Source organism: Trichoplusia ni, chromosome 10 (genome assembly GCF_003590095.1).
Source record: "Trichoplusia ni isolate ovarian cell line Hi5 chromosome 10, tn1, whole genome shotgun sequence".
Taxonomy (NCBI): Eukaryota; Metazoa; Arthropoda; class Insecta; order Lepidoptera; family Noctuidae; genus Trichoplusia; species Trichoplusia ni.
Genome location: NC_039487.1, coordinates 6,259,937 through 6,274,713, shown reverse-complemented (window position 1 = coordinate 6,274,713; position 14,777 = coordinate 6,259,937). Strand labels below are relative to the sequence as shown.

General features: G+C 33.8%; 1 protein-coding gene across 3 annotated transcripts in view; it reads left to right on the top strand.

The window, feature by feature from the left end:
• The window catches only part of LOC113498286 (endothelin-converting enzyme homolog), a 78,786-nt gene that overhangs the window by 30,587 nt on the left and 33,422 nt on the right, over nucleotides 1-14,777 (top strand). The window contains exon 1 of one of the 3 annotated variants that reach the window (XM_026878241.1): nucleotides 3,139-3,711. The exons of 1 other annotated variant lie outside the window; for it this stretch is intronic. In XM_026878241.1, coding sequence (XP_026734042.1) covers nucleotides 3,427-3,711 — 285 coding nt within the window. In that variant the 5' untranslated portion in view covers nucleotides 3,139-3,426. Of the gene's footprint in view, nucleotides 1-3,138; nucleotides 3,712-14,777 lie in introns of those variants that run through there. One more of the 3 variants, XM_026878242.1, reaches the window with a different exon arrangement.

The following is a 14,777-nucleotide window of genomic DNA, read 5'->3' as shown; positions in this document are numbered from 1 at the left end:
AGGGGAAAATCGTAGTTGTATGATTTTTTAATATTGTTTCCTTCTACGAGTATATCACAAATTTCCTTTATATCGCTCATCTCTGACGCAAATTAAGTTTAAACTGATCTACAAAAAACCCCTTTCAGAATAATATAATCATGATGACGTCATGAAAGCCGCAACAACCTTATTTTGTATAGATAATTAGGTATTTTACATACTAAGCTTTGAACCCGGAACTTTATGGCAGATTATTTTTAGAGTTCCGTAAAAATGGAATGAAAAATCGTTATAGACATTGAAATTTTCTCATAATAATACATTAACAGAATAGAATAAATATTTGAGGAGTCTGCACGGCAGTACCACAAATATATTTATTTTGCCTTTTTATTCGTTAGATTTAGATTCGTTAACAATTGTGCGTGAGACTCGGTTCTCATACATACGGAACTCTTCATGCGCGAGACCGAATCACTCTTGGCCGTGTTTTTTTGTTTGTCGTTGCTGTTTACAGATCTTTGGGTCCTTCCGGCCGGTCCAATTTTCGATACTGTTTAGTTAGCGAGCAGACCAGTGCAGTAGTTTTTTGCACCTTATTTTTCCTGTTAGTATAAGTTATAGTTACGAGTATCTTAAAATTGATTTTTGGAATTGGCAGTTTAGCGACTTAAAAAATGGTTATTTTTGGTGGATAAAGTAATTTAATTTATGACGTGTTACTGAACCATTTCTCCACATTTAAGTTAGATAGGAAGTAAATAAGGCATTTTAGGAGGAAAACGGACGTAAAATTTCAAAATTTTGTCAAAATGACAAACGAACAAATGAACAACATTTTGAAATTAAAAATGAAGTCAGTTAAAAATGAAGTTTAAGTAGTCTTCAATTTTTCTTTTAGGATTTGAGACATTTACGGCTATGCGTTAAATATTAAAAAAAAACAAAGATTTTAAATAATCAGACAGTTTGTCGTCAATCTGAAAAGCAATGCAAATTGACATTGAATATTGTTGAAATATGAATATTGAGAACGTATGGAGAGGCCTATGTCGAGCAGTGGACAGCTATAGGCTGAGATGATGATAGAAATGTCATTCGGCTAGAGAAGCAGGTGTGATAGTATACAATACTTAATTGTTGGTAAACGTTAGACGAAGAGATCAACATAATGACTATTTTGAATGATTAATTACAAAGCCTAATGTATGCCTAATTGTGGTGTGTATAATGTTGACTAATTGTTAAACCATTGTCTTACAAACTGATATGCTGTCACATAAACTCTTCTAGAACTTAGAGTAAAAGAACGTAAAAGTAGGATAAAAGGAAAAAAATGCATTTTAAAACTAGCTGTTGACCGCGAGACCGCCTGCCGAAATCGAAAACAATTATGATTCCACGGGAACATAAAATCGGGATAAAAACCATCCTATGTCTTTCGTCATCTGTCGTTCTAAACAATCAGTGTACCAAGTTTCGTCTAAAACTGTTCAGGATTTTTTTTTAGTTAAAGAGAAACAAATGTCCATACATACTGACTAACAAACAAAATTACTAACAAAATTAAGTAGTGTTAACTAATTATTAAGTGTGATAATAAAACAATTGCCTAAACAAAGCCTTTGCTAACTAATTAGCAATTTACAAAACCACATAACAATTTCATGGTTTAATTGTTTACTTTTATACACCACACGTTTGCTCGCGAAATAGATTGCTTTTAGCCAAATTAAACAATGTAACGTCATAATACTGTTTAAATTACCTAAATTTAACAAGCCTGTAATGGGTAGCAAATAAGTATTTTATGTTCTTGCATAAAACACTACTCTTTCGAGGAAGCCTTTATCCAATCTGTGCTTGCATGGTAAGAAAAAGTTAAGAGCAAGAAAAGAAGCCTAAAAAAGCTAACAAAACGTTATTATTATTATTACTAGCCTGGAATGTCCCACTGCTGGGCAAAGGCCTCCCCACTCTTCTTCCACTTGTCTCTCTCAAGAGCCGCGAGTGACCAGTTCGGTAAGAACGAATCCAGGTCATCCCGCCATCTCCGTCTGGGTCTGCCTCGTTGACGTCGGTTTTGTGTCACGGTCCATTCGGTGGTAATTTTTGCCCATTGGTTGTTTGGCATACGATAGACGTGACCAGCCCAATTCCACTTCAATGTAGCTGCTTTATGAGTGACGTCTAAAAGTTTGGTTGTGGCACGGATCTTAGTAACAAAACGTTATTAAAAAGAATTACATTTCAAATAATATAAATAACATGCCTACTAGATACATAAAAACATTACATGGTATCTTCCCTGTAGTGTTTTTCTGCAAGGAATAAAAGGCTTTTTAATTTTGTCATTTTATACATATAAGATTAATTCTACTTCCCTTGTATACAAAGTATAAGTATGGCTTCAGCCGAAAGAATAGCCACCCATCAAGTTGTATACCTCTCCGTAGACGCATCATCACAACATCAGCCTATTAACCTACGATACGTATATTTATTTTTATAAATATAAAATAAATAAAACCAAACTTCTTTATCAATTTTAATGATTGAAATGTATATTTGTGACTACTCCGAATTAATACTCGTACCAGGTTTCTTTTTGTCAAGCCCTTTGTAACAGATACCGATAATTTATCTTCGTATCTTGATTATTATTTGTATATAATACGTGAATTGCGACACAGGGGTCCAATTTCCTACAGATTCAAGTCGTGGTCCTTTGCCCCCGAGAAAATTGGTCCTTTTGATGGCTGTCTCAAATTTTCATGAGATACATTCTTGTATTTAGATATTTAATTTCATACATACATGCCATGACTATGCTGTGGTCACAAACTTAAGTCATAACTACTATAAACTTCTTCGCAGTCATTCATACTGAATTGAATTTTTATTTATAATATAATGAAAATATTTTTTCATGATTACATAATTATAACAACTTCTTAGGTTTGACATCACGCCAGCCCTTTGAAAGACGTTAGATATGAAAACAATATTTTACGCAAGTTTGTAAACATACAGAAAAAAATCTAATCTAATTCTCCTTCCAAATAATCTTATATATTTATAATAACACTAAAACTAACGCTAAACATGTAATATACAACAATCGATCTTGAACGCGTTGCCTGCGCAAGAGACGATCAAAATACACGCTCCTAACAGTCGCGCGCGAAACCCTATCGAATAGAGACGTGCGTTAATGTAATTGCTAAATCTAAATATACCCGTCGCTGTGCAAATCGATTACGCAGATGAAAAATGTATCGATAAAACGTGATAAATAAACATAAATAATCGTGAAAATGATTTTAGTGATGAAATAATGTGGTAAAATATCAGTTGCTTAGGGACTAAGAAAATAAAGGCGACAGTTTAGCAGAATACAAATCAAATTGACATAGAATAAAATAGTTTTAAATTTACATCAAAATGTCTTCTACCCCTGAAACGTCAACTCCAACGGACACTCCAGAACTGACTCCGTCTCCTTCACCTGGACCAGAAGCTGTCAACAAATTCAACTGGTTGAAGAAAGCTCATGCTGCAAGGAATAATCCATTCGTGAAAGCCAGACACCCGTTTAACAGAGAGAGTTCGTCTGCCGAACTCTTTGCGTCTAGGGAAAACTCCAGTCCAGATCTGTTTCAGAGTTCTAGATTGAACTTATTTGATACAGCACCGAAACCAGAAGGATCTTCTAATGGATTCAAAAAGGTATTTATACTATGGTAGATAGTATTTACATTAATATCGCGTTATTGAGGACAGAGTTTTTCGTACTGGTTGAAATCTTATTCCGTACTAGCTGTTGCCCGCGACTTCGTCCCCGTGGTTAGAAGATATGAGTTTTGATTTATACCTGCCCTGTTTTTTCACACTTTCTATTGTATCTTCGCTCCTATTAGTCGCAGCGTGATAGTTTATAGCCTAAAGCCTTCCTCAATGAATGGCCTATTCAATACAAAAATATTTTTTCAATTTGGACCAGTAGTTCCTGAGATTAGCGCGTTCAAACAAACAAACAAACTCTTCAGCTTTATATATTAGCATAGATTATCTAAGCATTGAAGAATAATTTTGCAATAGAAACTACACAACAAAACTTGGTGATACTTTTATGGGTCCAAATGACAGCTTTATCACGTTAAATAATCAACAAAATCGATTAATTCAGTCCGAAGTTTTGAGATAACAAACATAAAAACAAATTTAGGCGAATAAAGAACCTCCTTTTGAAGTCGATTGAAAATACCATTCCTTTCTATAGGATAAGGTACAAAGATTTTCTATCATTTGATAGTCCAATTACTTGTGGACAGGTCGTGCAGCTGTATCTTTGTCTGAAACCCTCTTAACTTTCTTTCATAGTACTACGTCATCCTAGAACATTTGTTTATACTAGCCCCATCCCTTGATAACCTAATTTTACAATTTGTTTTGTAATATAAGACAAGCGTTCTGTACTTTTGAGTTTATCGCCTCCTTTCTTCTTCACAACTAGGAAACGATGAACGGTTGGCGATAAGGGATGTTTTAAATAAATAAATTTTATTTTTATTTACGTTAACGAACTACGAAATATTAAATTTAAAATTAGACCGAATTATGTCAAGGAGTTGGTTCATCCCCATCCGATTTATTTTGTTTGGTTTGTGTTAGCAGATTATGACGTCACTCGTCAGTAAAGATACAAGTTGGCTATCCGATCTCTTTGACTTATTCGGACTTTATTTTATTTAAAAAAGAAAACGACTCTCGCATTGAGGAAATTGATCCCTGTGTCGCGTGGGTTTCACTAAAAATTAATTCAGACTGCATGCATTCGTTGATCACACAAATGCTTGTCCCACGCGGGCTTGAACCCACGACACACTCAGTAGTCTTGGCGTGGTGACCTCAACCACTTGGCTAACCAGCAGTCAGTTACCAGTTATATACATATTAAAGCAACAAAGCCAATACCCTTGATCGAAACTTCGGTTATAACGTGAAACTTAGACCGTTTGAAGTAGAGTTTAAAGTTCAACCACATCTTAACTAACTCTAGTTAATTGTTGAATACTGTTAAGAACCGATTGTGTATTAATTTGGGATTACTTGTTGTGAACTTAAGTAATTATTAACAACTTGATACGAATTAGTATTGATCGATTCAAATGACCTAAGATTTTGCACAAAGATTTTATTGGAAATCCGTATTTGAGTAGTTTTTTTTTCATTAAAGAAAAGGTCTGGAATAAAAAAAATATGCTTTAAACCGGATTTATTTCTATTTAAATACTTAAAACTCTTTATCTTCCTTTACGTTGACATAGATTTTATTTTTATATATTATTGGGAATGCCTGCCTCACATGCCTATCAATTATGCAACCCCTATAAGCCAAGAAAAAATTATAAACAAACTAATACCACCAAAATATTGAATCTCGGTGCGTCCCAGGGGAAACAGTTGACTGTTTCAAAATCCGCAAAAATATGTTCCATATTTCAATTTACGTTAAATTATTGTTGTATTCTAAGGTTTTGAAGACTTTCTGCCTTCGCTCAAGCTATGGTTTTTATGTTCAGTCTGAACAAATTCAGCTGAATACCTTCCATATTATCTATCTATCTATACTAATATACACTGTGATTTTTTAGTCGTCTTACGAAAGCAGCCCAGTTCATGTATCCAATGACTAGAACACGTTCATGATAAAAAAATAGATATTTATGAGATTCGGATAAATATAAAATGCAATTTTTATTCAATATTATGATGCAATTCGTAGATTTAGAAACACAGCTCTGTTGCGAGCGCGGTCCGAGCCTTGTAACAATGGTGAGGGGCGAGGGCGGCGGCGTTTTTATCATTTTGAACAGGATGTTTCAGGTTTCTCATGTTTCATTTTTCTTCGTACCTATTAAGTATCTTAGTTGAAGATAAAAAAATAATAATCGCGCCTAGGGGTATTTTACGTCGGATACATGAACTGAGCTGCTTTTGTAAGACGACTAATCACCGTGTATAGTCTATACTCTATACTAATATATAAAGCTGAAGAGTTTGTTTGATTGTTTGTTTTTTTGAACGCGCTAATCTCAGGAACTACTGGTTCAAATTGAAAAAATATTTTTGTGTTGAATAGACCATTCATCGAGGAAGGTTTTAGGCTATATAACATCACGCTGCAACTAATAGGAGCGAAGGTACAATGGAAAATGTCTCAAAAACGGGGAAAATATTCATCTTCGAAGGCTTTCGTTCAAAAATTCCTAACTAATACCTTCTAACCACGCGGACGAAGTCGCGGGCAACAGCTAGTTGTCTAATAAAACGAGTATAGGAAATTTGATTTGGAAGTCGCTCAGTGTAGAGCGACTTTCGAGTATATTGTAAAAAATAATGATAAATAATAAAGGTACCCACAACGTACGTTATTTTTTACAAATAAACTAAAGTACTATAAAATGTATGATACTGTGTATGTGTTAAGAGTATAACATGAAATCAGGATGTGACAACAACAATTTGGCAATTTACACACCACATTTAGTACGTATTTAAATACACGAACTGAATGTTTGGTCAAAAGATTAGAGTTAGTCCGAAAATTGGAATATATAACAATACTAGCTGTAACCCGCGGCTCTGTCCACGTGAATATGAAGATTTAATCATTATTAGGAACTTAAAACCCAAATATGTACAACATTTTTAATAGGTACGATGAAAATCAATTGCGATCGACAAGTTTGATCAAACTATGTGTTGTGTGTCAGTGTGCAAACTTGATTAAAATCGGTTTAGTAGTTTAGGCGTTTTTCATGGACAAACAACGTGACGTATAATTTATATATACATATTAAGATATATAAGTTTAGCACCGTATATGCTTGTATTTCGACCATTTAGAATTATACATCTAAGTTTTTTTTAGCAATTCACACTATCGTGCCGAACTTAGGAAGTTTCATTTGTTCGTAAACTATATAAAAATATAATATAGCTGTCTCTTATTTACATGTACGAGTGATAAGGACGACAACAGAAAACTATAATAAAATTAGATATAATGTCTTGAATATGTAGCTGATTTAGAAGACTTTTTAAATGCAAAAAATCCCATTGTACGTTCTTAATAATCAGATATCAACCTATAGTTAATGAGGGAGGATTCATAATAGCTTAGCACACTACATTTATTGTCTAACTTGTATAAAATTTTTGTTGAAATCTACAATTTACAACTCGAATTTTCTTATACTATTTTTTAACTTGGCCGCGAGCAACATCAAAATTTTTGTCACTATCTAGCTAGGCTGAACCAAATTACTGTTTACGATAAAATAAATATGGAGTTAGTTTAAACTCTATAAAATAACATATACCTACTAATTTCGCAATATAACCATTATTATGGGCAAAGCCGCGGGCTAAAGCTGTCGTGTATATCACTCTCCTAAAACACGAAGGCCCCCAAACAATCTTTCCATACCCTAATATGTCTCCAAGGACCACTTTAAATAATTTTACAACGATCAAGATTTAGATTAGATTGGCGTTGCGTGCTCGTAATAATACCTACTAGTGATGTGCCGTATGGCAAATTAGTTCTGGGCAAAATCTATAAAAAGTTACTATTAAAAATAAATAGTTACAGTAAAATATTTTACGTTATTATTTATGTTTGCAAAAACGAATGAAATAGCAAAACTAGTATTAAGATTGAGATATCAATCATCGAGGAGAAAATGTTACAATAAAGTCAATTTTACTGAATTCACAAATCCTTAACAGGAATGTCAATGCATGTTTAAGCTTCTAGGAATAGAAGCTCTAGGAAAACTAATGGTAACAAAAAAATAAAATTATATGATCTCGCGAACTGCCACGCGCTGCGAGCCAGGGAGATCACATGCACAGAGGTTATACTAAATCCACGCCTTAAATTCGCCTTATTCGAATCGAATTATCCTTCAAAATTGTCAGTTTAAATAAGATAATCCGATCCTTTTTAATAAATAATGTCTGCTGTTTTATTCCATAAGCGTTTATTTAAAAACTTTGATGTTTACACATCAAAGTTTTTTTGTATAAATAAATATTCCATATTCGGATATTCGGATAATTCAGCACGTGTCCCAACACTACTACTAACTGATTGGTTGACTAATGTTCATGAACTTGAACCGTTCTGATTCGTATCTGATGTGAATCTCTAATCAGACTGGACTTGACCTTATTATCGTAACTGCGTATATAATATATCATGCATTTAACCGCATAACGATTTAAAAATAAAATTCGATTTTATATGGGGAATTTTTGGCAAACAATTATGCAGGACATTTAAAACGTTAGGGCCAAATGGCATGATTCCAAATTATTTTCTTATTAAGAAAAAACTAGAAAAAAAAAACTCAAAATACAATTGTCCTTGGTTGAACTTTCGTTTAATAATAAATGCAGAAGAAATTTTATTTCATACATCTTTTCAGACTTAAATCACCCGCTATTGATCACCTGGCTCCAAGATTTTTTTTTCAATCCCCGATTTTTTTTACAATGACTGAGATCTTTAGGTATACCAACCCCAAACATACATTTCGAATCAAAGCAACTCTTTTTAAATCATTCAAATTGATAACAGTTCAACATTCTTCGATAGGTCAACGTTCTAGAACAAGATAATAAACCATTATACCTTCTTTACTGCAAAAGACACTTGTTTAAACATAGTCTGCATGTTTACATAAATGTCTGATCGTAGGACATTTATTGAGAAAGTCAGCACTAAAGTTCTGGACATATACTGTACTAAGTTAGAATAGAAAATGTATAGAAAATTCCAATCTATAAGAATAATATTTCTTGTTAACCTTTTACGTCCGACTTGTCAGCGTTAGCGCTTGGTGGAATGTAGCTTCGTCTAGGCACACTCTAATCAAAATATCGTAGTGTCAGAAGACAAGATCTGAATCTTCGTCGCAATAGCATTTAGAGTTATTGAATTTATGTAATTTTGGACATTCAAAAGGCATTTGTTTAAGTTTTCGTACTGGTTTTGGATGTTTTATTTTTTATTTTTACAGTATCGGATATTTTTTGAATATTTATTAATTCATTGACTTGCAAATACTTCTGAAATTAGTATTTATTCCTATATTAAAGAAAATTTTGACGTCGTTTATCATTATTATGATAATCGTTTCGGATATCCGAATACGCTGTAACATCCTTATTTCAAACACCACAGCCCGATCGAACACTAAAGTTATTTGAAAAGCTTTTCCCGAATAGATCTTAAACTACGCAATAATCTATATTGTTTATTGCGTCGATAAATAACGTCGATAGCACTTCGTATCTATAGTTAAATCGGTAGCGATTACTGTACAGAATATTTTTAGACTAGTACACAATATGTTTGAAAGGATTTCTGTGTATATTTTAATATTTAACTGCAGTAAACATGTTTCAACAGTCTCCTATTAGATTTAAATAACTGCTTTTGTACATGGTGTTGATAAACTGTTTCAGAGAAAAGACCGATGAAATTTTTAGTTCAAGGTCAGAAGCTTTTTCTTTCGAAACTTTCCCTTATTCGTCTTCCTGTACTTTTCGAGTCAATAGACAGACAGAAATACATTTTTTCCCAAAACAATGGCTATGGGAGTCGTTTTTATCACGCACAGAAGTGAAATTAAAACTTTTTAATTAAATAAACCAAAACATTTGGATTTGATTTTTGTCATAGCGTATATTCCATTTAATTAGTCAAGACAGCCCACTCATTTGATCCCCATATTTACGAAGATGTAGATCATTTGCTATTTTCAGATCATACCTAAGAACACTCCCAAAAAACTAAATCAAAATAGGATCATTCGTTTGGGAGATTTGATAGCACAGGCAGCCACTTACCCAGGCTCGTCAAAAACCCACTTTTTAACACCCCGTGTTTTTCGCGTCGTTTTTTAACTATAGCTAGATCTGTTAACACAATTTTCAAGTCTAACCAACAAGGTCCAATTTTATAGCAACATTGTTGGCGGGAACAATTGTAGCAATTGTAATTAACGAGTCATTCAGTATTTAATAGGTTGACACGAATTTTCATCGTAAATGTGAAGTGGTATATTTAGAGCATGCATTTGAATGTGTTTGGTTACAGAGGAAACGCTGAAGCTTGGTAGGAAATATGTGTATTGTTGATTCGTAGTATTTTTCTAATAATACGACTTGATCATTCATGAAATTTATGATTGTATTCGTAGCAATCGGTACTTAGCGCAATTCCGTTTTTTATTCAACGGCAAAATTTTAACCGTCTAGCTATAAATATACAGTTTATGAGATACGGACTATTAGCAGACGGACGGACGTACAGTCAGCTGATCCTAAGTAACAGGTTTCGTTTATGGCCTTTCGAAACAGAACCCAAAAAATATATTTTCTATATTTCACTGCAATGAACTTAGAAACTTCTTATATATCCCAAATACGGTTTACTGGTTTAGACATAAAATCGACAAACACACTGTTACTTTAATTAAGAGTGTTAAGACAAAACCAAAAAAAACTACTGTCTATAAAACTACTGATTTAATCCTTTTAGCCGCAAACCTCTTGGTACATAGTTACTCCTCTCACACTTCTAGACTAACTTACATTGTAAACTTCATGAGCTATGGATGGAAAACTTTGTAAACAAGAACTAGGACAAAGTAGTCTTTGTCTTCCGCAAGTTATCAACTTAAACTAGAGATACATGTATAACTTCGGAGAAAGAGAAGAAAACCACATGCGATACCAGAAATGAAGACCATATAACTAAGCTACAAATGATTACAACAATCTTTAAAGAAATAAACAGAGTAATGAAACTAAATCTTAAATAAACCATCATCATTTCAGATCTGATGTGTTTTTGAAGAGAAAATCGCATTAAAAATCCCTAATTAGAAACTGTACAGATAGTCAAATGGCTGTTACCATGTCAATCCTACTGTTACGATCCCCCTGTCTGATGCTGTGATCTAAGAGTGCTTGTCCCGAGTCAGGGTGTCTTTGTGCATTTGACTTGAATGTTTGTGAGACCCCCGTGACACAAGGTTTACATTCAATAGGGATGATGACATTTATTTTTTGTAGTGTCCGTCTTGTAGTTTCTTGTATAATAATACGTATTTTTTCATTTGTCCCGCAATCATTAATTGACCAAATTACAGTGAATGAAACTTACGCGTGACGTCACGATTGAGTATAAAATTAACTCTCTCGTTACGTCTCAAGCCCCCTCCTAAACTTTAAAGCAGTTAATCTTCGTCAATTCTAGTTTTTCTGAAAAAGGAAAAAATACGTGTCTCATACTTTTCAATTATCTAACTGAGGGACTAATGAGATTTTTTCTTTTTATACCCAGTCTTCGTCCCTATTATAACAACAACCTTGATGCAAATAATAACTCATAGTAAAAATGCCATATTATGTTTCTAAAAATAACACCCTACACTACTGTAATTGTGCTTCCATAAAACTATTCAAAATCGTTGTTAAATTGATTATTGTTTACGTAACTTGGCCAAATAGGCAAATACTTGCTTGTTATTGAAATACCAGTTCGGATATAATTAGATTTGACTGCAGTATTATTTTGGTGTTGCACGTTTCTCTACGCTCATTAATGAAGCTTTGTAATGTATTGGTTCGGTAATCGATTAATGAGATGGATGGTCATTAAAATAGGTATGAGTTGTTTTGGTATACTCTTCTTTCGACATCCTTCTTTTGATGGGAAATTAGAAAATAACTTCTCTTGCTAGTTTAGGTCAAGCGGAAGGCAATGCCAGACTTTTAAAGAGGTGTGAAAGAAAAAGGTGGAGGCATTTTGACAGTTTGATCTCACAAAGGCTATATATAAAAGTGTCGTATTGTATGTCCTTGATACGATTATAATTTTCAAATGGAAAACAAATACTAGACGTTGTTGCCCAGTAGTTAAATTAACGGTTTGTGCAATATGCCCCCTGCACTTTTTTCTCGATGGAAAGTTATCAAATGGCTTCTTTCGCTTTGATTTGCCCGCATGGCAGAGTCAGACTTTTACTGACTGAAACTACTTTCCTTTTGTGTACTGAAGCCACAGTAACCCTTTTAGACTACCCCGCTGGTCTTCCTACCGTAAAAGAAGGATATAAAAAAATGACTTCCAAATCGCATTTACAACAAATAGGTACCTACAACATACCAATAAGCCTAGTTTTATTTATAGATACAACGAACTTATCCAATTTTCTTACCCAGCATTCCGTTTAACCTCGGTATTCGCGAAAGACCCAAAATCGAACAGCCAATATAAATACTTTTTCTACGAGTATTTTCTTTTATTTCTCCGATTAAACCTTTTTTCGTTTCTCGTACGCTGAACTTTTAACTTTGTCCTTAAAGAAACATCGAATTGTAACATCCTATGATAAGAGCGTAAGGTGTGAATCGGAACAAGACATGTGACTGACTGGTCATTTGGTAATTACTTTATTGGGCGATTCGTTAATAGTTAGCGCCTTAGCGTTGTGAGTAATGATACGCAATGTATTATCATTTTTGTCATGCACCGACCAAAGAAAGTAAGAGAGTAAGATTCAGACACTACCCTCTTCCTCCCCCGAGGATTTCCTATAGAAAAATATATGGCAATGATATTTCCTTTCAATTTTGGCATTTTCTATTAATAGACATGGAAAGCTTACTTGGCTAGTAGGTCAAGACTATTATTAGTTGACCAGGAGGCTAGATGCTTGCGGTTTGATATTCTACGTTTATGCGAGAAACCGACTCTATCACAAAAGGTGTTCTACCCATTTTATATTTAAATATTCAGCTGCTTGTACATACGTATGCTCTTACTAAATGAGTTGTTTATCCGTATGAATATGTAAATAATTGATGTCCATTATTTATGTTAATTAGGAGAACAGGAACAATAGATAGAGCGTGTGAAACGACAGTCGTGCACGGAGATACGACGTTTGAATGTTATAGAGTTAATGCTTAGAAGACATTTATCTACGTATCATCTACCTATTTGAAAGGTTTTTTTCTTTGGTATGATTTTTTTGTATGTTTGAAATATTCTTTTAGGTGAGATTTTTCGTGGATATGAGAAAATATGCGTTCAATTTAGCTCCTGATAAATATTTTTAAAATATGAATTTTCTATCCGATACCTAAAAGAAGACGTGTATTTATTTTATTCTTTAGATCTCAACTTTGAAATACATATGTATATATCAGCCGTTGCCGCGATTTTGTCCACTTGCGTATGAAAATAAAATTAGGATTTTTCAAGTTTTAGAGAGCACCTTTAAAATTTTCATCCTTTATTTTGTAATACATTTAATTACGCCTTTGCTTCACCAATCAAAACGTGAATCATAGGCATAATGGTAAATAAATAGCCGCCCTTCCGCAATAAAAGATTTTTTCCAATCTAATACCTCCTGAGATTCACGCGTTCAAAGAAACGATCAAGCTCTTGAACTTGTTAATATTAGATATTTAATTATATATACACTGTTATTCCGAACACCACGCTGCGTTCCAAAACGGCAAAAGGCTGCCAGGCTAAAATGAGATTAGGCGGGTCACGTTAGCCGCATGGACAGCGATCGCTGGGCCAAAGTCACACACTATGGAGTGGGCGTGGGTCGTGGGCGACCTAGGAAGCGGTGGGCGAGACGACCTCAACGCTTACCAACCAGCCTGTTCCATGCGGCCCAGAATAGAGAGTCGTAGAAGGATTTGGGGAGGCCTTTGCCAGCAGTGGGACAAGTAGGCTAAGAAATATATATATATACACACTGTAAAATAAATTTCTGTCACATTTTAATTAATTTCAATCGTACAAAATATATAACACACCTACGGTTAAAAAAAGTACTTGTATTATTAAAATTAGGGATTACTAATTCGTATAGATAACGCAACAAGTACAACTTTCCCTATACTTACACACATGACCTTCATAAACTCTACTTTTAGATCAAGCTTGTTATTAATTAATTAGTTCCGTTTCTCTGACCTCAATAGATGTGTCTAGGTGTAACGTGTCTGTTAGGTCGCGTGACGCGTCTAAATCACGTGTCTGTAGCCGCGTGTGCTATCTGCGTAGCAGGGGTGACTATTTCATTCGAGATAGTTTTAATTAGTATTCTCTGTATGATTCGTACTTCTGTTTTCTTATTGTGTCTTATGTTTTCTTAATTATATAGGTGGGATGTGTGTAGTTAAAAAAAAAATTGTAAGGTTGTATTTATTTTGTCAGAATTGATTGGAAAATTGAGTATGAATTTTTTTTTTAGAATCACTTATAGCGTCGTTTTTAACCGACTTCCGAGAAGGATTAGGCTTAACCTTGTAGTATTAGTATTTTTGTCATCTATTGTGCAACGACTCCAAAAATTCCGAAATTTTGTCATAGGTCACGTTAGGTTTTCAAGATTTTTATAGTAATTATAAGTGTTAATAGTTTTTAAAAGTTATTTTCCCACGTTTCGATACTACACAATGTTATGGACATTCTTTTACCAGCAATCGACTGTAATCATAAAATAGATATTCATAGTTACCTCCTCATGAGTTTGACAACCTCTGCTGTAATACATACATCTCTACACTTTTCATTGTCACGTACATCTGTAAGTGACAAATAGGAGGACATTAAATGGAATTGAAGCAGACAGAACGGAAGCCCCAATTTGCTGAATGTACTCTCGACAAATTTAGGAGTTGTG